Source organism: Vombatus ursinus, unplaced genomic scaffold (assembly GCF_900497805.2).
Source record: "Vombatus ursinus unplaced genomic scaffold, bare-nosed wombat genome assembly UNPS02014778.1, whole genome shotgun sequence".
NCBI classification, from domain to species: domain Eukaryota; kingdom Metazoa; phylum Chordata; class Mammalia; order Diprotodontia; family Vombatidae; genus Vombatus; species Vombatus ursinus.
The window spans coordinates 29670555-29692884 of NW_020954556.1; the positions used below are offsets into that span (position 1 = coordinate 29670555).

Sequence of the window (22330 nt, forward strand, 5' to 3'; positions counted from 1 at the left end):
TTTTCAGATTTTTCAGGTAAATAAATGGGGTCAGGGGAACTAGGGAGGGAAGGGAGGGAATCTATTATGTTTTATTTAATTGTATTTAAAGGTAGAAAATTAGATTTAAAAGGCAAGGCTTTTCATTCTCAGATCTTTTCAAGGCTGCTAAGTAAGTGCAATTATTTCCCCTTACTTGTAGGGCTACGTAGTTTAGACCAGGTGTCTCCATCACCACCCAGAATCACATGGTCTTTTCTCTCCTGAGGGGCCAGTTGTGCCAAGAGAATTTAGAAGAACAAGTGCCTTACCCAGGCTAGTCTTGCTCTGGTTGTAACATGCCCTTTACTGCATAGAATTACCACCCCCAAACTCCCTGAGGAAAAAACACAAAAACTTTGATTTATACTATCTTACAGACTTGAGCTGATGGCCCAAGCTTTAGATTAGGAAACCTAGACTACTAACCCAGTGTTCAAAACTGCCAGTTCAGTCCCAGAGTTTTTAACAGCTAAGGTCATTAGACAAAAATGACTGTTTTATTTTAAATTGCTCACAGTTTTTAACTGTAGATCCATAATCTTGTTCACAGTGAAGACTCATAAATAACACTTAAAATTATGTATATATTGATGGAATTTTTGCTAGCACAAAATAGGGGTTTTGTATTTGTTTTAAAAAGGGGGGAAAAGGAAGTTTAGGGAAGAATGAACTTTTTTCCCCATTTATAAAAAAGTGTAATACCATTATAAAATGTCTTCTAACTAATCCAACTGTTCAGGGTTGCCAAAAGTTACAGTAAATCTCTTTATTTCTTCAAAATGCTGCTTCTCCCAGCACTGTCTCGTACTTTCTTCTTTACAAACTGGAACTCCTTTGCAGTTTAGCTGTAACTCTGTTTGTCCTACCACAGGCACAAAAATCAGTGCAACAGTTGCATAATGTTCTGAAAACAGAATAGAAAGTATATTGTTTTTTCAAAAAGAAAAATCTCATTTGATACTGCTAGGCTTGATGTATTTTAATAAATAAATATGGGCTTGGTAGAATCAAGAGTTTTGGAGAAGGTAACATACATTTTATGCCTGACTTGTACTTGGAAACATCTCAGGTAAGTTCCTAAGATTTCTTTTAAGAGAGATTAGGGAGGGAGGCTAGAGGTGGAGCGAGATATGGGATGGCAGGACCTCTACTCCAAACTAGCAGGAATCTGTATTACCAAAAGAACTACGGATACATTATCATCTCCTTCTCTAAAGTGGGGGTAATACTTGGCACCACACACCTCAGAGTGTTGCCATAGAAAAGTGCTTTGCAAACCTTAAAGCGTTATTTAAATGAGCTATGGGCGGGGGTAGGGATTGGGAGGGTTGTTCTTTTTCTTGTTACAGATTCTTCTTGTTAAAATTAGGCTAAAGCAGAGGCAAGAACTACTTACCCTCTGGCCAGCTCTTACATCGCCACTTCATAACAATCCTTTTATTGGATAACTGAAAACAAGTAAAAAGAAACTACCCTGAAATTACTTCCAAGACTAGTGTTTCATCAAACCCATCAAGTTAAAACTGTAAGAATTAAGGGGGAAAAAACATAGGTACAGTCTAGATCATTAACTGCATTATTAGAGCATGCTTTAAAACCACAATGTCAAGGACAAAGCTAAGAGCCGATATATTTGCCAGTATAGCCACAAGTGTCCCTCTCCTGACAGAAGTTGGCTACCTTGGCCACTCACTCAAAATAGGAGAAAGTTCAAGGTTTTATTTGTCTTTGGTTCTTTAAAAGCAGATTACTAGTTTGGAAACAAAAGCAAGCAAAATAAATCTAAGCATTCACAGAAACCGTACGGGACATTAGTAAACTGATATGGGCTGTATGTCCCAATCTGATTTTTTTTTTTTTTTTTTTAAGATAATTGGGGTTAAGTGACTTGCCCAGGGTCACATAGCTAGTAAGTGTCAAGTGTTTGGGCTGAGGCCGCATTTGAACTCAGGTCTTCTTGACTTCAGGGCCGGTACTCTATCCACTGTGCCACCTAGCTGCCCCAACATGCTTTTTTTTTTTTTTAAGTGAGGCATTTGGGGTTAAGTGACTTGCCCAGAGTCACACAGCTAGTGAGTGTTATGTGTCTGAGGCTGGATTTGAACTCGGGTACTCCTGACTTCAGGGCCAGTGCTCTATCCACTGTGCCACCTAGCTGCCCCCCCCAACCTGATTTTTAATACACGTTTTCTTTTATGAGGTATATGAACTCAACTCCATTAGAAAACAAAACAAAACAAAAAACCACGTCAGTCAAAAACTTTGGTTAAGTACCTGTTAGGGGCCAAGTACCGTGCTAGGCATTGGCTATACAAGCACAGCAACTTGTTAAGAGTTTACATTTGTATCAGGGCAGGGGTGGTGTGGGTGTGTGGTGGGTATGTGTAATTAAATACAAATACATATAAAGTAATTAAAGTGTTAATTAAATTAAAATATATACAAAGTAATTAAAATACAAGGTAGTCTACCATTTGGTATCAGTAAACATCTCATGCAGAACACAGTGCTTGATCTGTGTCTTGAAGGAGAAAAGGGACTTGGAGGGAAATGGAAAGCTATTACCACTGGGGGAAATGGGCCCCAAACAAAGCAATTTCTCAAGTTTCAACTTAAGTGTTAACTTACCAGTTCTAGGTATTCACCAGTAACATTCCCATCAAACATCTGGAATTTGCCTCCTTTTTCAGCTTTTATCACAGCAGAAGATTTAGAAAACTTTTGCACCAACTAAACAAACAAGATATACACAAAAAGCCGTGGGGTTGTTCTTAGGTCTTACGTTAAGTCAAGGTTTATAACACTTTGTAATGAGAAGACTGCAGGGCACATCCTAAGCTATCAGTTTAGTTTTTAACCTAGACAAAGTCATGGGCAGAACAATCATAAGTCTAAAAATTAATAATATCTTCAGTTTGTCTTAAAAAGTCTTTCCTTGAGAAACTGAAGAAATGCTTCAAGCTGAATATGACTTAAAATGCCTTATTTCTTCCTTGTAGTTAATGAGAGAGAAGCTGCCTCTCCATCCCTTGTTAGAAGAAACTTTGTCTTACAGCCTTTTAGGAACATGACCAAAAAGCAGTTCATTTTCCCATCTCAAAAATTTGATGTTCAGGGACACTTACATCCTTAGTGGTGAAGATGCTATACAGCTGTTCTACTGCTGTGTCAAACATTTCCCTCATATGTATTGTCACTGTGGGAATCCTCACACCTACTGCTTCCAGAGCCATTGGAGACATCAAATCCTGAAGCCCAAGCAGAAAAAAAGCCCCAAAGGACAATTAATGAGGATACCAGTAGATTACTCTATTGTCTACCCCCCTTGCTGGTTTGCTCAGTTGGATAAAATCTGTTACTAAAGATTCCTGAGTCATGGATTTAATCTATTAATTGCCAATTATCTTTGTGGGCTACTAAAGCCCACAACCTGAAAACACTTATTTTTGTAACTATGTACATTTAGTCATAAATTACAGCCCATAACCCCTTTTCTAGGCATCTCTGATATGTGCATATAATGGTTAGCACTAAAGGTAAGGTTTGGATTTGCCCCCTCACCTGGGAACCTAGAAAGCCAATTTCAAATTTACATATCCAGAAGGTCATTTAGAAAGGACAGGCCACTCTCTCCTGATCTGGTATAAAAAGGTTAAAAATAACCCAAAACACACTTTGTGCTCTCTTCTATAGCCTCTAAACTAGCAAGGGGATGGTAACACTGGCTTTTCAGATGGCATTAGTGATTCCAGTTCTGGTGGGGAAATTCAAATACACTGCTGCTGATCCCACAAAGCCCCAGCTTGTGCATCTACAAAAACATAAATTCTAGTCCACTAGTTCCTCAGTAATAGGTGGCCAGTATATAAAAGAAATAGTGTTTAGGGAAGACTATCAAAACAGATGGGTTAGATGTCCCATTCACACTTCTGGCATTCCCTATCAGTTGTACCACCAAACCATTCTCACAGTCACCCTCTTCCCAGCAGCTAACAAACCCCTTACCTGAAAAGTATGTTCACTCAATTTCCTTTTTGCAGTCAGTTCTCGAGTAGGTGCAATTTTTGTTGGTAAAATCATTCCTGTTGTAAATTCTATTAAAAAAAAAAGGCATGTAACTAAAGATTTCTTTAAAAGCGCACATGGGTTAGGCAGAGGGGCCAAAGCTACAAAAGGAATTGAAAGAGTTTATAGAAATGACACATTGAGAAAAACGTGAGGTTCATTAGTTTGTTACTGTTTAGTCATTCAATTATGTCCAACTCTTTGTGACCCCGTCCATGGGGTTTTCTTGGCAAAGATACTGGAATGCTTTGCCATTTCCTTCTCCAATGGATTAAGGCAGAGGTTAAGTGACTTGCCCAGAGTCACACACTGGAACTCAAGTCTTCCTGTCTCCAGGCCCAGCCCTCATCCACTGAACCACCTAGCTGCCTCCTGAGGTTCTTTCAAGCAAGCCTATTTAACATATCTCTCTCCATCCGGATAACTACTTAGAGAAGCTAGATGTATTAAAATACCTTTTTATGAGGTGAGTTTTCTTGACTTTTGTTTCAAGTCTCCTCATCAGCATATTATTTATTACTAATAGGAACCAGACAGAGCACTGGACTTGTACTGAAAGGACCTGGGACCAATTCTCTGTTGGTACTTAGCTGCTGTGTAACCCTGGTCAAGTCCCTTCACCTCTCTAATTCTGAATTTCCTCATCTATAAAATGGGGCTCATAATTACATTAATCATCTCACAGAGTTGATGAAAGGCTTAAATGAGGCCATTTATTTTGCAAATCATAAAACATGATCTAAACAAGGAACTTATAAAATCCAGTTATATGAATTTTATCTTACTTGATAATTGATGATAGTGATACCTGCCACAAAATTCCTACTCTGATCTTTCATGTCAAGGAGGTGACCCTGGATTCCTAAAACCCATGATCTCGGTCAACAGAGAGAGTGTCCCACACCGAAGAAATTACAATCCCTATTTAAGTCACACCCTGGATCACTGCCTTGTCATGGCAGAGAAGTTTGCATAGCTCAATGAAACTATGAGCTTTGCCATGCAGGATGACCCAAGACAGACAGGTCATAGTGGAGAGCTCTGACAATAACTGATCCACTCCAGTGTCTTTGCCAAGAAAACCCCATGGACAGTGATAAAAAAAAAAGATGGCATTGGAAGATGAGCCCCTCAGGTCAGAAGCTGTCTAATATGCCATTGGGGTCAATATGGAAATAAAACCGATTATATAATTTGCAGCCAAAGATGGAGAAGCTCTACACTGCCAGTTAAAACAAGACCTGGAGCTGACTGGATCAGATCACAAGCTGCTTATTGAAAATTCAGATTTAAAGTGAAGGAAGTAGGAAAAACCATCAGACCATATAGGTATGACCTAAATCACATCCCTTATAAATCTGAAGTGGAGGTGATGAATAGATTTAAGGGATTAGATCCAGTAGATACGGTACCTAAAGAACTACTAACAAAGGTTTTCGACATTATACAGGAAGCAACAGCAAAAACATTCCAAAGAGAAAAGAACAAAAAAGCAAAATGGCTGTCTGATGAGGCTTTACAAGTAGCTGAGGAAAGAAGGAAAATGAAAGGTAAAAGAAAAAAAGGAACAATATATTCAATTGAATGCAGAATTCCAGAGCGTAGCAAGGAAATATAACAAAGTTTTCATAAATGAGCAATGCAAAGAAATAGAAGAAAACAATAAAATGGAAAAGACAAAATCTCTTAAAGAAAATTAGAAATATTGGGGCAGCTAGGTGCCACAGTGGAAAGAGCACCAGCCCTGGAGTCAGGAGGTCCTGAGTTCAAATCCAGCCTCAGACACATAACACTCACTAGCTGTGTGACTCTGGGCAAGTCACTTAAAATTAGAAATATTAAGGGAAAGTTTCATGCAAAAATGGGCATGATAAAAGACAAATGGTAGGGACTTAACAAAAGCAGAAGAGATTAAGAAGAGGTGGCAAGAATACACAAAATAACTATACGCCAAAGATCTTAACATTACTGATAACCAGATAGTGTGGCTACTGATCTGGAGCCAAACATCCTGGAGAATGGTGGAGTGGGCCTTATGAAGCATTGCTTAACAATAAAGCTAGTGGAAGCGATGGAATTCCAACTGAGCTATTTAAAATACTAAAAGATGATGCTATTAAAGTGCTGTACTCAATATACCAGCAAATTTGGAAAATACAACAGTAGCCACTGGATTAGAAAAGATCTGTTTATGTCCTAATCCTATGCCCCATCACATCCCACCTTCTATCACACCTGTATATGTCCCCTAATCTCCTGCCCACTTTCCACTCCTCTCCGCCCAGCCCCAGTGAGTGTAAGAACTATGTCATTTTTGTCTTTCTAGATTCTAGCTGGCAGGGAGCTTTCCTTACATATTGTAGGCATTGAAATATTACGAAATTGAATTTACATCATGGAAGACATTAGGGTTCTACAGAGCCCAAGGTGAGAAATGTCAGACTAAAACATGACTTGGGGATGTGGGAATTAACTGAACTACATCAACTCCATCTTGTGACTCAATGCCGGAGCTAGCTCAGTTTCCTTTCTATTCAATTACATGGGTCTAGTTCAATTTCTGTCTTGTGGGAAAAAAAACAAAACACTTTATTCAATTATGAGACTTGTGAGAAAACTGTATTGCATTGTTTTAACCTGTCCCTGCATGGCTGGGAAGCTGAATCACCTCTACCTGTTGCTTAGAGACCCTTAACTAAGGACTACATTATGATGACCAGAAACCCAGTCACATTCAAAGACTGATGCAAGGAGTTTTCTCACAATTAATTGTCTCAGGCCACTCATATGTCTTATCTGAAAACTTCTTCCACACTGGTCACTCAGTTATTGTTTCCATGTTTCTTTGAATACAGACAGTTGGGTGGAATGTGACGCCTCTTTTTCCAGTTTCGGCAAGTTGCACTTGTTTACTTTCCCCCTCCCAACTTGGAAAGTCCTCAATCTTTCCTCCAATTAGGAATCTTTCCTCCAATTAGGAATCTTTCCTCCAATTAAAAATCAGATTACCTAATTTTTTATCCTGGTTAATTTAACTAATTAGCCTTTTGGAAACATTGTTTTTTAATACATAAAAATCTGTCTAACTCATATTCAGGGTCTTTAGACTGACTGGGGAGTCCACTGACCCATTTATTATACCTGTTTTACTAATAAATCATATAGCTCGGAGTGTTTCCTCAGTTATTATTAATTATCCACCACAGGGATTATCAGGATATTTCTATCAGGATGTCTATGATCCTAATCCACCACTACCACCACCACCCCCAGATAAGTAATGTTGTATATGAATTTATGTAGGAAAAATGGGACCTTGTATATAAGTAGTGACCATGTGTTAAATAGGTACCCATAGTGTGAAAAGCACTGCTTACATCTTATAAGTACACATTGTGTGAAAAGTACTTTTTTTGGTTTTTTGTGAGGCAATTGGGGTTAAGTGACTTGCCCAGAGTCACACAGCTAGTGTTATGTGTCTGAGGCTGGATTTGAACTCAGCCTCCTGACTCCAAGGCCTGTACTCTATCCACTGCGCCACCAAAAGTACTTTTTTTTGAGACCATACTTAGCATGTGGCCACTACTGATCCACAAAGGCGCATTCTGCCTACCAAGCAAAACTCTGTTGTCTCTGCAGTGATCAATTACATTCTTCCAGAATAAAATTTAATCCTCCAGCAAAAAGTTATATTTATTCCTGAAGAGTCTGGTATTATACTAAACTAACTTGAGAATTAAGATGAAGGTTGGGATAACTTAGTAAAACAGGGGAAAAAAAAAAAAAAAGACCACACAACAGCTTACTGGCTTTACCTGTCTTCAGGGCTTTCAGGTAATTTTCAAGGGCTTCTCTGACCTTGGCCACTCCTGCAGTTTTCATAAGCTCCTTCAGTGAATCTCCATCTCCTTTCTTTTTACTCACATTTATCTATAAATCATAAAAACATGAACCTACTAAAGATCTGATCTCAAAACAGTAGAATCAGCACAGTGTGTTGAATAGGTTTCCTTTTGTAAAAAGCTTCTCCAGAGACCTAAGACTAAAATAACACAATCACAGGATCATAGTTCTTGAGATGCAAAGGGCTTCAGAGGCCATCTTGTCACCCTCTTCATTTTACAGATGCAAAAACTATAGAAGGCCCTAGGAAGTTAAGGGACTTGTCCAGTTTTCCATAAGTAGTAATCAACGGAGGTGGGGTTTGAAGCTAAGTCCTCTAATTCAAAGCCAATGCGTCCACCAAACCATTATGTACTTTCTCAGCATGGCACAGAAACCCCTTAAGAAGGGCACTAGCTTCCCTCCCTCAGAAGTTTTCCATGTATGGTGCAACCTGTAATGAAGAGGGATTTCTCTGATAAGCAACTCTCACCAGTTCATTTAATGAAAGGCCAAAGACATCCGAGGAAGTCACAACTAACCAGGGAACAGCTATTTTCTTTAAAAGTTATTCAGTGTTACAGAAAAGCAACAATATCACAGGAAATACTCTGGGAGAAGGGAAGGAAAGGGAGAAGAGGAAAATATCACTAGACTAATAGAATTCACTCATTAAAACAATGTGACAATTGTAATTCAATAATACTGCCAAATGGAACGATTCCATGGGATAAGCAATTCTCCAAGTGCCCAACTTCCACAGCAAATTTTTTTAAATATAGGACCACATACCTCTGTATCATCCACTTCATTTTCTTCAGAAAGGTGGGGTATTTCAACTGATCCTCTATGCTTTGCACCAGATTCTTTGATTATACCTAAAAAGGACAAAATGAATTCTTCAATTAAAATCAAAACCCATCATAAACAAAAATCAGCCTCTCCTTGCCTAGCCCACACAGCACTCTGATGCAATTTAAACAAAAGTAACAAACAACTGAAAACTCCATTGCTGTACCAAACATATGTGGTGTTCCCACAATCTCCTGCTCTTCTATCTTCTCAGCATCCAGCTCTATTCCATCTATGGGTGGGTAAGCAGGGGTTATCAAAGGGTTTTGCCTGCCCCAAAATGTATCCCCATGACAATGGACAGTCCCACCATTCAAGTCAATAAACAATCAACCTAGGGAAGGGAAGGAGCACTATATTTTAAAAAGCCTGTTATGTGGGCCTTAAAGACTATCCAGGAAGACTGTTGAGTAGGAAGACCAGGACCTAAGGCACAACCTACTAGCCTACTTGCTACATTTCTATCTGGGTGAAATTATGCTCAAAGGAATATTGAGCAGCCTTGAAAAGGCGTGTGGTGTGTGTGTGTGTGTGTGTGTGTGTGTGTTGGAATGTACAACATATATAATATTACATTATACGTATATATGCACATTATATATGTAGAGAGAGAAATCTTAAATATATCTACATGGAATACACTTACATAAATGTATATTTTGAATTTGCATTCCTATGTTATATTAAGTACATAATATCTAAAATATCCATATAAATGAATCTATTATATTTATATAACAAATAACATACTTATAATGTGCATATATTTATATAATTATAGATAGATTGATATAAATAGATACATAGGTTAACATGTATACAGTATAATATTGCAATATATTATATATACATGGGTATATATATGTACACATACACACACATACACACACACACACACTCCTTCAGATTTCTCGTAGCACCAGGAAGAGGTGGCCACCTTTTCCAAATCCAGGGATTAGAAAAATCCACCGCCAAGCCAGTAATGGCACCAGACTTGGGGTTAACAATTAATGGCTATGCTGGGTTCTTTTTCCACCAAAACAATGCCGGAGAGTTTTATCAGCTACAAGTCAGGAAAGTCTCCACTAATGAAACACATAAGAGTTCACTGGTGCTTCTCTGTGAGGCGCATTGATCCATTGGGAACAAGTCATGACAGACTAAATTCATCTCCTTTTTCATACAGGATTATTATTAGATTGATTGATCGAGGGACAGTATTTACCTCAAGTTCAACAAAATAAAAGTCACTCCGGGCAGCTTTGTGGTGAAAATGGAAAGATGCAGGCTGGACAGCAGTACAGTTAGGCAGACTCAGAACTGGACTGAACGACAAGACCCAAAGAGTAGTGACTAAATAACTGGTGTCAGCCTGGAGGAAGGTCTACAGTGGAGTGATTTTTTTATCAGTGATTTGGGTGGGGGCATACATAGCATGCTTCACAAACCTGCAGATAACACAAAGCTGAGAGAAATCACTAATACACTAGATGACAGAGTCATGATCCAAAGAGATCTTGACAGACTAAAAAGAAAGTTGAAGATGTTATTATTTAATTTAATAGTGAAAAATATAAAACCTTGCATTTGAGTTAAAGAAATCAACTGCCCAACTTCTACACAGGACAGAAGCTTTCAGAAAATGGGATACATCAAAAAGTGCCTTGAGCTTTTTTGGCCTACAGGGTCAACGTGAGTCAGCTATGTGATATGGTAAGCAAAAAAGCTTATATATTGCCAGGCTGCATTAACACAAGTATGCATGTTTATAATAAGGCTTTAAAATGTTTAATTTTTTGTTATAATTCATTAACAGTACTGGTGGCCAGCAACTCTATGAACTGTACTATGTACAGTTCCAGATGCCACATTTACAAACTACAGCACACACAGAAAACAAACTGGGCATCCAGGGTCATCAAAGAACTTAACCATTTGTAAGCTTTGGTATTTGTAAATGCCCTGTGCTCTCCCACCTCCATGCTTCCCCATGCCATTTCTTATACCCTGAAATGGCCACTTTCCTCCCTCTCATTACTTGATGATTTTCTGCTTAGCCTTTAAAATCCAATTCAAATGCTACCTTTTCCATCAAATTTTCTCTGATCATATCTCACTCTCACTTTCCCCTTTTGAAAATGACCTTCCCTTTTGTACCTTTGTTTCTCCCCCAAACCACCTTGTTTTACAATTCCTGAATGTGCTAAAAATATAATAATGTGTTTTGTCATTATCTGTATTTATGGCTTATCTAAATTTTGTACCAGCAGAAGGTATAAGTGGATTGGTCCAAGGTGATGAAAATGGGAGGATGCTGAGGTCTATCCACTTCTTAATTCTGGCAAGGGCTAACTTCATTTCCATTTTTCAGGACCCTGCCTTCAATAAATATCTTCCCTAGACATATAGTGCCATCTCTGAGATCTTAATGACAATGCCTGGATTTACTGAAATAGCCACAGACTACAAAAGCTCTATTAAGGTGGAAGACTGGGCCCTTTGTGATTTGGGGAAAAGGAGGCTCACCCCTGAGGCTTCGAGGAAAATTTCTGCCAGTACTAGATACTCAAGCCTCTCAGAAACTCACAGAAAACTTCTGTTTCTGTTAGAGGTACCTAGCTGTTGGAGGCAGCTAGGTGGTACACTAGGTAAAGGGCTGGGCCTGGATAAAGGACCTCAGGAAGACCTGAGTTCATACCCAGCCTCAGACACTTCCCAGCTGAATGAACCTGAGCAAGTCACTTAACCTCTATCTGCATCAGTTGCTGAACTATAAAATGGGGGATGATAAAAGCACCTACCTCCCAGGGCTGTTGTGAGCCTCAGATGAGCAAATATTTGTAAATTGCTCAGCACAGGTATTTAGTAGGGTGCTTGATAAATGTGTGCTCCCTTCTGTTCACTGGGTACACCCACAAGGAAATAATTTCCAAGTTTGAGAAAATATCCAAGCATTAAAGGACAATCCAGTATTGAAAGATGATTCTAAGGTCATCTATATGCTGCTCTTCCCCAGTTAACCTCAGCAAATATTTATCATAACTAATGCCGTAGGGAAAAAAGAAAAAACAGTTGAAGACCTGTCATAGTCCCTGCCCTCAAGGAGGTCATAATCAAGGTCACCAGGAAGATACGACTCAGATACATAAAAAACACAGAAAGCAATGTAAGACAAAACACAATAACCAAGTCTAGATACTACACACTCAGTCAGGAAAAGCAAAGGGCCATGTGGCCGCACAGCTATTCTGGAGGAGGTAAAACTTGAGATGAGGGGGCAGCTAGGTGGCCCTGGATTCAGGAGGACCTGAGTTCAAATCCAGCCTCAGACACATAACACTAACTAGCTGTGTGAGCCTGGGCAAGTCACTTAACCCCATTACCTAGCAAAAAGAAGGGAAAAAAAAAAACAACTTGAGATGAGCTCCAAAGGTAAGTAAGGAGGAAAAGACATTCCAGGCACCATGAGGAAGAGAAAGCAATCTCAGAGGTTTATCTAATCTGTCATGGACTATCGTTATGTATCATGTCTCTTGACTACTCTTCAAACCTAATAAAATGAACTATAAAATCAATCCATCAATAGACACTATGTGCCAGGCACTGTGCTAAGCACTGGAGATAATAAGAATAGCTAACATTTACCTAGCAGCTTTCAGGCTGACAAAGTGCTTTGCACATATTATTTCATTTGATCTTCACAAACAGCCCTGTGAGGTAAGTGCTATTATTACCCCCATTTTACAGATGAGGAATGGAGTCTGAGAGAAGTTAGGTGGCTTGCAAGTAACGAGGCAACATTCAAATTCAGGTCTTCCTGACTCCAAATCCACTACTCTATCACCTTCATCACCTAACAGGCTCTAATATAAAGAAGAAAAAATCCAACATACCCTATCCTCAAGAAGCTTGCATTCTAATGGAAGAAACAATATATACATAAATTGGGGGGGGTGAGCCTGTGTGTATACACCCACAATACAGACAGAGTAGATGGGAGGTGATCTTAGAGGAGAAGGCATTAATTAACAGCCGGGGAGCCCAGGCAGGTCTCCTGCAGAAGGTAGCACCTTGGTAAATACGGAAAGGAGCCGTTCTAGAAGGCATGGGGGACAGTCAGTGGAAAGATGTGGAGACCAGAACTATAATATCCTGTGTGAAAAACATTAAGAATCCCAATATTGCTGAACCACTGAGTGCCTGGAAGGGAGAAATGTGTAAGAAGACTGGAAAGACAAGAAGAGACCAAACTGTAAAGAGCCCTAAATGTCTAACAGAGAAATTTATATTTGATTCCAGCGATACTGTAATCATATCATAAATACACGGAAGTACTTATACCCTCTCCTTTCCACCCCCAAAGCATTTCACCAATTATAAATTCATATCTCCACAACTACCACAAGAGGACAACAGGGCGGGAATGATAATCCCCATTTTACAGGAAACTGAGTCTAGTAGCCACCTAAAAAGCTGGAACTCCATAGCACCATAAGCATTCCTAAGTCCAAGACAGAGACCTAAACCCTCTCTACCTTTCCCTTAAATATCAGCTTCCATCCTAGGCAACAACAGCTAATCAATAAGCATTCGTTATGTATTTAGCCTGGAGGAGAATTTCTTGTAATCTATGTGTCAGGCTGCTATCACCTACCGGAGCAGCCCACTATAGAAGAAAACCCCAGCTGTGACCGTATCAGAATCCCAACTCCCTCAGGCCAGGGAACGGCTGGCCTCATCTCCCATTCTGCTCCCTCCAAGTCAATGCCTGCTGCCTCTCAAAATCGCAGGATTTCAGATTTGGAAGAGACATCAGGGACTATTAGTTCAGCCCATCTTTGAAAAAGAGTGCCTCTATGACACACCTGACAAGTTGGCCTCTGGCCTTTGCTTGGACCCCTTTATGGAGGGCAGAATTCACTGCATCCCAAGGCTACCAATTCCACTTTTGGACAGGTCATAATTGTTAGGAAGTTCTTCCTTACATCAAGCCTAAACTTGTCTCTTTATAACTTCCACTCTTCACTTCTACTCTGCTATCTGGAGCCAAGCTAGACAACTTAATTCTTCTTCCGTATGATAACTGCCTTCAAACACACAAAAGCAACTAGTATTATCTCTTATCCAAGTTAAACATCCCCAGTGCCTTCATCCAGCCATCATGCAGCATGATCTTGAGTCCCTTTATCATCCTAAGTCATGCTTCTTCATATGCTCTCCAAACAATCAATATTCTTCCTGAAATGTGGTGCCAGAATTGAACACAGTATTGCAAGGTGTGATCTAACAAGACATCTCCCTAGTCCTGGACACTAAGCCTCTCTCAATGCAGCCTAACATCAGATTAACTCTCTTGACTGCCATACCACACTACTGAGTCCACACTTCTGATCCACTAAAACCCACAGATTTTTTGCAGATGGAACTATGTTTCCCACCCCCCTACACACACCTATATTGCACTTAAAAAATAATTGTATTGATCTCTTTTGGTTTTCCATCACCTACATTTCCCGCTGTATTCCTCCTCTGATCCCTTCACACAACCATCATTTAAAACAAAGAATTTTAAAAAGGAAGAAAAAAAGTTGAGTAAAACTCACACTTCAAAAAAGTCTAACATTATATACAGCATTCCACACCCATAATTCCCCACTTCAGCAAAAGACCAGGGGAAGCTATCTTCTTATAACTCTTCTTTGGTTCAAGCTTGGTCATTATAATTTTGCAACATTCAGTTTCAAATATTGTGTTGCTGTTGTTGTTTCCATTTACATTGTTCCAGCTAATCGTCATTGTGTATATTGTTGTTCTGGTTCTGATTATTTTGTTTTGCGTCAGTTCATATATGTCCATGCTTCTTGGTACTTATCACATTGATTTTTTCAAGTTCATTACATAATAATATTCCATTACATCCACACACCATTTAGCCATTCCCCAAATGATAAACATTTATTTTGTTTCAAGTTCTTTGCTACCACAAAAAGCACTACCATAAACATTTTGATGAATGTGAAGCCTTAATTTTTGTCATTGCTGTCCTTAAGGTATATATGCCTAGCCTATCTTGTGCTTTTGAAGTTGATTTTTTTGAACCCAAGGCTAAGATTTCACATTTACCCAACTGGACTTCATCTTATTAGGTTAAGTCCAATGTACTAGATTATCAAAATCTTTCTGAACAGTGACTCTGCCATCAAGTGTGTTAGTTATCCTGCCTAGCTTTATGTCATCTGCAAATCTGTTAAACATGACATCAATGCTGTTATCTGAGTCATTAATAAAAAGGAAAGAAAAAAGCAGAGGATCAAGCACAGATTCCCTGGAGCATTCCTCTAGAGACCTTCAAAGTTGATAGCAAACCATTAATGACTACTACCCTTTGGGTCTCAATCATTCAAATATTTCCAAAACCACCGAACAATCATCCTGACCACATCTCCACCTCTTCCACATAAAAAATGTGAGCGACTTTGTTATCGATTTGGTAAAATCTAGGTAAACTATATCTACACTACTCCCCTCATTTACCTGCAAAGTAACTGTGTTAAAAAAGGAAATGAGTTAGAATCTGGTATGATCTGTTCTTGAAGAAGTCAGGATGGGTCTTTGCAACCCCTATTTCTATTTATATAGACTTTAAGTCTTGCAAAGCCTGTACACATTAAATCATTTAATCTGGGCTTTCTCTGACAGCTGAATATTCTTTCCCTCCTCAGAGAAGAATTTTGTCAGTATTTAGAAAAACACTTCTCAACCACAGTACAGCCCACCTTTGACTCAGTAGATAAATTCTAGAGAAGCACAGAGGTCAAATGGCTTGCCAGAATCACAAAGCTAGTAAAACCTCAAAGGCAAGATTTGAACCTGACTTTTGCTGACTCTAGGTGAAACAACTCTCTCACCAGAGTACACTTCTCATCAATAATATACTCTAGAATGTTGCCAGGAATTAAAATCAAGGCTCACTACTCTACAGTTTACAGTCTCTATCCTCCTTCCTTTTTTGAAATCCAGGATGTTTACCCGACTCGAATCCTATAATGTGTCTCCCGTTCTCCAAAACCTTTCAAAAACACTGATGATGTCTCTTATGTCTGCCGTGAATTTTCAGAACCTGTGGATATAGTTCATATGAACCTGGTAGCTTGAACTCATCAAGTGCCTGGCAACACAGTAAGTGCTTAACAAATGCGTTATTCATCTATCGGGGGCATCTAGATGTCCTCTGCCTTGCTCCTAATTACCTTGAGTAACAATTCCCAATTAGCCATTTTTGTTCTGATCTTTTCAGTCCAAAGATGGTTCTCCGCAACAAAGAAAACAAAATCAGAGTTGAGCATCTTTGCCTCTTCTCAGTTACTAGTTACGGTATCATCCCACCCACAATTAACAGTGGTCCTATTTCTTCTTTGCTCTTCTTTTTCCCAATGTAGCTTAACAAGAAAAAAAAAAGTTTAAAAAAAAAAACCCCAAAACCAAAACACCAAAAACTCTTTTGGTTGCTTTAGCTTTCCTCATCAGCCTCAGCTCATTCTCAGCGTTAGTCCTCCTAACACTGTTCTTACGGGTCCCATACCACACCACCCTGGTTACCTTTCCAGCTCAGTTTGATGTTCCACTCATAGAAGAAAATCAGCTTCCCTTTGCGGCTGCTGCAGGAGGCCTCCCCTTCCACCTGCTTCAGGTCACTGATCTCACAGCTGCCAACCTCATTCTCCACCATGACCCCCACCAGGAGCTCCCGCAGCTTCCCCTTTGACCAGTTGGTTGCGTCCCGCTCTGTCCTGTTGGCAGGAAGTTCACTACAGAGATTTACCCAAGAACAGAAGTGCCACGGTGGGTTCAGCCTTGCCTCCCGTCCAGCCCAGAGTTCTACCCCTGAAAGGTTACCAAGGGAGTGGGTTATAAGGCAACAGGGCTCTCCTCTAGTACTGCCCCTCAAAATATCATTTCAATCAATTGCCCACTGCTAATCTGCCATCTATGGATTTCTCTAAACTGTTATGAAATTTGCTTACAAGAAAATACAGCAAATTTAGCCTATATCATTCCTTGAGGTTCCATATTCACTCCTGAGTATGTAAAGAAATACTTTTGTCTTTAAAGTATCACTTTGAAACTTTAAGAGCCCCCAGGATACCAGTTCTGACATCCAAATCCCTCCTCCAAATCCATTCATTCAACCCACATTTAGCAAGTGTCTAGTGCACTAAATCACCACGAAACCCAGAGGGGAACATAAGGAAAGTGTGAGAGGAAATCTATGTCCTTAAGAAGTTTTGGTCTAGTAGGGAAGATGAGACATAGACCTTGCGCCCATACATCTGTGAAGAAGTGAGCCAATAGAGGTCTCAGAGGAAGGAGCAGTCAGGGTAGCCTGGAGTCACCAGGAAAGGCTTCATGGAGGATAAGGGTGGGGTGCCGTTGAAGAAGGGTAAAGTAACCACAGGAAATGGGAATAATTCGAGCAAAAGCTGTAGTAAGGAATGAATATAGGTCTATTATTCCCTGGAACAATGAGAAGACAAGCCAGGTTAGAGCAACGGAGCCACTCTAGCAAACCAACCCCAATTTCCCACTGTTCTCAATACAAACCTTCTACTCCAGCCAGGGTGACCTACTCCTCCTACAAAACTGGCATGCTCAACCCCACTCCTACCCTCACTGCTCCACCAGAGTGTCCTCTGACATTCCCCCTTTACCTAACCAAATCCTACCTGCCAAGCTCAGAAAAAAAAAAGCTACATCTTCCATGAACCTCAAAGTTCCTCCATCCCTAATTCCCCCCTTCTGAATTTCCACACTGAGCAAATTATCTGGTATCTAGTCTTCTAAGAACACAACCTGTATCTGGCTCTACAGTTTACAAAGACCTCTCCAATAGATTCTCTCAATTAATGCTGGTCTTGAATTATTTTCTGTATGCTAGTGTTGCCTGTCCAACAATGGATGACATCAGGGCACCTAGCATAGCATCAGAAGGCAATCTGGTATAACCTCTCAGAGACTGTTTACTTTATAAATGGGGATAGTAATACTTACTTTACAGGATTGTTGGGAGGGAAATGCCTTGCAAACCTTAAAGTGATGAGAGTTATCACTAAGCACATAGGAGGTAAACAATAGCTATACTGATGGGCTTTCCTACAGGCTTATCTGGGGTGTGTCTTGATAGTTGTACGTCTCCTGGGATATTCATCTCTCTGGGCCACAGTTTCCTCTTCTGTAAAATGACTTTGACTAGACAAACTCTCATTCTTTCCAGCTCTAACATACTGTGACTCTCAAGAAACTTAAAATCTTATTGGATAGGCTAAACTAATTCACTTGAAAAAAACTCATTGCCAGGATCAAATGATGGAGTGTATGTGGTTGTAACCTATAAAGCAACAATGCAATGGAAGTCACAGAAGGGAAAAAAAACTTGGGCAGCATTTAGAGTTAATGCGGCCAAGATCTTGAGTTTGATTGCTACATACACCTGTACGGGCCTTGGCCCAAGCCACACCTCCAAACCAAGTCACCTATGCTTGGTCACTGGAAACTGGAAAGGTTTGGAGAACTCAGGTCAAACTCATCCTCACTGCTGAAAAAACAGCACGAATAATTTTCCAGACTCAGGCATAACTGTCACTGTCATAAAGAATATGGCACATCAGTTTCCTGAGAAAAAACTTTAAAGAGTATATGGAATTTAGGATGGTACAGGTATATAGTGTGGTGGGCCTGGAGTCAGGAAGACCTGCGTTCAAATCCTGCCTCAGACACTTAACCTCTGTTTGTCTCAGTTTCCTCATCTGTAAATTGGGGATAATCACAGCACCTACCTTCCTGGGTTGTTGTGGGGATCAAATGTGATACCTTATAAAGTGCTTAGCAAGTGTTTGACACATATAAGTGCTATATAAACATTAGCTATTATTATATAACTCTACCAGCACTTAAAAGTTCATAAGGATAACAATCAATAATGAGCATGGTACAATGGAAAGAGTCCTGAATTTGGAATAAGAGAATCTGGGTTTAAATCCTGCTTCGTCACTACCTATGTGACTTGGGACAAATCATTTAAACCTCTCTGGGCCTCATCTGTAAAAGGAGAGGCTTTGGACTAAACAGACTTTAGGGTCCCTTCACACACTAAATTTATGATCCCAATAGCTGTCATTTAAATAGCTTTAAGGTATTTTACATATATTATCTCATTTAATCTCTTTAACAATCAGTAATTTGTACTAACAAGCATGATGTAAAACAGATAATCCAAATGCTTCCACTGAAGCCTCAACTTCTGCCTTTAACCAACCTTTGAGCATAACTGCTTAGAAGCTGTGCAAATGTCTGTTTTCTGGAGAAAACAGAGGAAAGCTAACTGGTCCATGACCTTGTCCTAATTAGTACCTAGCTCCTTCTAACCACCTGCACTGATTGGCCCAGACTAACCCCTAAATAACACAACGGTGAAGGCACCATCCACAAGCACCTTATAAATCATAACTAGTTCCATTTTTATCAGCAAAGTCAGCTAGAAGGAAAAAAACATAGTGTTACAGGTTCCCTAACAAGTCTGGGGAACACCCCTCCCACTCCAACCCAGGGACATATTTCTGGTTCTCAGCTAAGCTCACCACCCTTTCAGGCCTCTTAAGTCAGATTTGTGAAACACCCATTCTAATTTCCTGTGCTTTCCGTCCCAGTCACCCTTTCACACAGGGTTAAATATAGTGCAAAGGAAGAGCTAGTCACAGCATTTACAGCCCTCTCTGTGGAGATGGGAGGCCACTCAGGGATATGGAGAATTTGATGTCTGCTACACCTGCTCAGACCCCAAGTCTCCTTCCCCCGAGATTTCGCAACATCCCCAAAAGAGAAAGGAAGAGGACGCCTGTGACACGTTCACCACCTTCTCACACCTTACTTCTGAGTCCAACGGAGGCAGAGAGAGGTCAAGTTACCTACCCAAGGTCATAGAACCATCAATACTCTGAACTGGGGCTCCCTTTTTCTCCCCTTCTCTAAGTGTCGGCCTTGGGTATGAGAATGGGGTTTAGAAGAGTGCTGAGGCAAGAAACCCCTTCTCTCACTGCCCTCCCTCCACCAATCTCAGGGAGAAGTGAAAGAACTTGCTCTCCCCCTCCCCGCAAACGTTTTCAGTCGGAAAGGAGGCCTGACCCAAGTACGCCTTGGACTGGGGGGGGGGGGGGAGTAAAGAAGAGGACCCCTAGGGCATCTATCATGCCTAAAGACCTGAAGACCTGGTCGGGGGTGGGGAGGGAGAAGGATGGGTCAGGCAAGCGCACACAGGATGTGCGAAGGAAAAGGAGGGGAAGGTATCCTGAGGCTGGTGACAAGGGACGCATGGGACGGTGCTGGCACATGCCTTGGAGAGGCAGGCGGCGTCCGCAGCCCGGAATCACCCGAGTCACTGGCTTGAACGCAGAGGGGTAAGGGACGCTCCAGAACCCTGATGGGGAGCAACGGGACGTGCACCTAGTGTGCGATGGAACGTGGTCCCTGGAGCCCCCCGGTACGCTGTCCTCCCCCAGTCTCTATGCGCCCGCCCCTGCAGCGGGGGTCCTCAGTCCCGTCCCATCCTGTCCCTGCGGTCCTCTCACTCCAACCCCGCACCAGTGCCAGTTGTTTACGTTGGTCCCATCAGCCCTCTCCTCCACGATCCAGCGCGGATCTCCATGTCCCCACTTGGCCATGGCGTTTCAGACCGCAGTGACAGTGGCGAGCTCCGCTTTGCGCCTCACTGGAGATGGACGGGGACCCGCCTGGAGCTAGCGGCAACAGCAGCGGATCCTCGCCGGCGTTTCTGGCCTTCTGTGTCTGAGCCTGAAATTCTCGCAGCACCAAGAAAGTGCCAGAAACTCCCGCCCCTGGCCCCGCCTCCGTCTGAGCTCCGCCCCACTGCTCCCCACTACCGAGTCGGCGATGCACCAGGCGCTAGGAGCACAGGTGGGAATCGAGCCCCTTAGTTTGTCCGTCTCTCTTTATAGGAATTAGAGCCTGCTCCCCAGCGTCTCTTCCCAGTAGCTGCATGGTGTGTAGTTTAAGATGCTTTAATAAGCGCTTTCCTTCTATAACTTTACACACTTAAACTCACATCCATCCCCTCATCGCTCAAGAAGTGTCATGGTTCCCTGCTGTGGACTAGGAGGAGTGGGGAGGATAAGGTTCTCAGCATCATAGTTTAGGATAAACATCTTTCCTTAAGTTCCCCATCACTTCCTTCCCAAATAAACTGTGCCTTTTCTGAGTCATTTAAGGAATGGGCAGAATAACAGGGAAGGGAGCAAGATGACAGTGGAGTGTTCAGATGGGGTGTTAGGAAGAGTAGAGGATGAGAACCGTAGGAAGGGTGAAGGGAGCTCTGGCCAGCTCTAGTCTTCCCCCAACTACAGGATGTTGTTGATTTTCTTGCAGTTTCAAAACCCAGGAGGTGGTCAACAAATTCCTGGAGTGGAACCAGGGAAATAACATTTATATTGCTTTCCTAGAAGAATATCAGTAGGAATCCTGTTAAAGCTTTTACATATTAAAACAAAACAAAACAAAAACAAAAAACCTTCCCTCCAAAAACCATGAACTCCAGGATTATAGCCAGCAGACGAAGTGTTAAGCACCAAGGGGGAGTGGGGTGACATTATATTATTGTATAATAAAATTGCTTGTCTATTAGATGTTGATATATGGTCTTACTGCGATGTTGTTCATTTTAAGTTCAAAATTGCAGATCTGGTATTTGGGCAACATAAATGGAGTTTAAAATATAATTAGAAAAAATTATTGACTAGGAATATGAATTTCAAAATTAATCACAAGTAGAGTAAACAGTATTCGCAATATTTTAGAGCCATTAGAATTTTAGAAATTTAGAAACAATAGTTTATCTGGACAGTAGATAAGATAGAGTATGTAGAAATATGTATGTCTGTCATTCTTAAAAATGAAAAGAATCTGATAGTAAAAATCCTGACTTTGTCTTTCCTTGAGATTCATGCCATACTACTCTAATAATAATGAATGATAACAGTTTAATAAGTCTAATAATTAATAATACATGTCATTATATTATAATATTTTTAATAATAATACTCTAATATTATTACAAATTCCATTTAACAAACATATTAAATTCTTACTTGGTCAAATGCTACATAAAGCTCAAGAAAAATGAAGACTGAGAAGAATGGATTCAATTTGGCAATTTGACCCTCAGTTTCACTAGAGCAGTGAGGATAGAAGCCAGACTATGAGGGTCTGGGGAGATCTGCCCACTGTCCTGGAGGTCTGCCTCTTAAATTTAAATATATATATGTCCGTGTGTGTGTGTGTGTGTGTGTGTACATACACATATATATATACATATATATATACACACATGCCATTGCCCACTTCTTCTGTGGATCTTCACCATCAATAATGGCTGAAACCACTAAGTTCAAAGAGTTCTCCTGCAGAAACATGCCGTCAAGCAAGCTGCAGATCTACATGGATA

At 40.6% G+C, this 22330-nt stretch overlaps 1 protein-coding gene across 3 annotated transcripts; it reads right to left on the reverse strand.

The window, feature by feature from the left end:
• Nucleotides 1–72: 72 nt before the first annotated feature.
• Nucleotides 73–20642, reverse strand: LOC114045264 (activator of 90 kDa heat shock protein ATPase homolog 2-like). 3 transcript variants are annotated; one of them, XM_027865144.1, is made up of 9 exons: nt 20472–20642; nt 16420–16610; nt 8761–8846; nt 7902–8016; nt 4027–4115; nt 3147–3269; nt 2650–2751; nt 1418–1469; nt 73–925 (listed from the first exon to the last, which is right to left on the reverse strand). In XM_027865144.1, exons 1-9 carry the CDS (start codon nt 20516–20518, stop codon nt 744–746), a joined length of 987 nt encoding a protein of 328 aa, XP_027720945.1. In that variant the 5' UTR covers nt 20519–20642; the 3' UTR covers nt 73–743. The 3 variants fall into 3 exon arrangements, with proteins under 3 accessions (XP_027720945.1, XP_027720944.1, XP_027720946.1); XM_027865143.1 differs by having other exon boundaries at nt 20455–20642; XM_027865145.1 differs by lacking the exon at nt 3147–3269 and having other exon boundaries at nt 20455–20642.
• Nucleotides 20643–22330: the final 1688 nt, after the last annotated feature.

Coding starts and splice junctions, on each gene's coding strand:
- LOC114045264 (XM_027865143.1), bottom strand. CDS start 20,534: ATGGCCAAGTGGGGACATGGAGATCCGCGCTGGATCGTGGAGGAGAGG. Junction 8,017..8,760: donor ATGAAGTGGATGATACAGAG/GTATGTGGTCCT, acceptor TATGATTTATAG/ATAAATGTGAGTAAAAAGAA. Junction 3,270..4,026: donor TGAGTGAACATACTTTTCAG/GTAAGGGGTTTG, acceptor CTTGGGCTTCAG/GATTTGATGTCTCCAATGGC.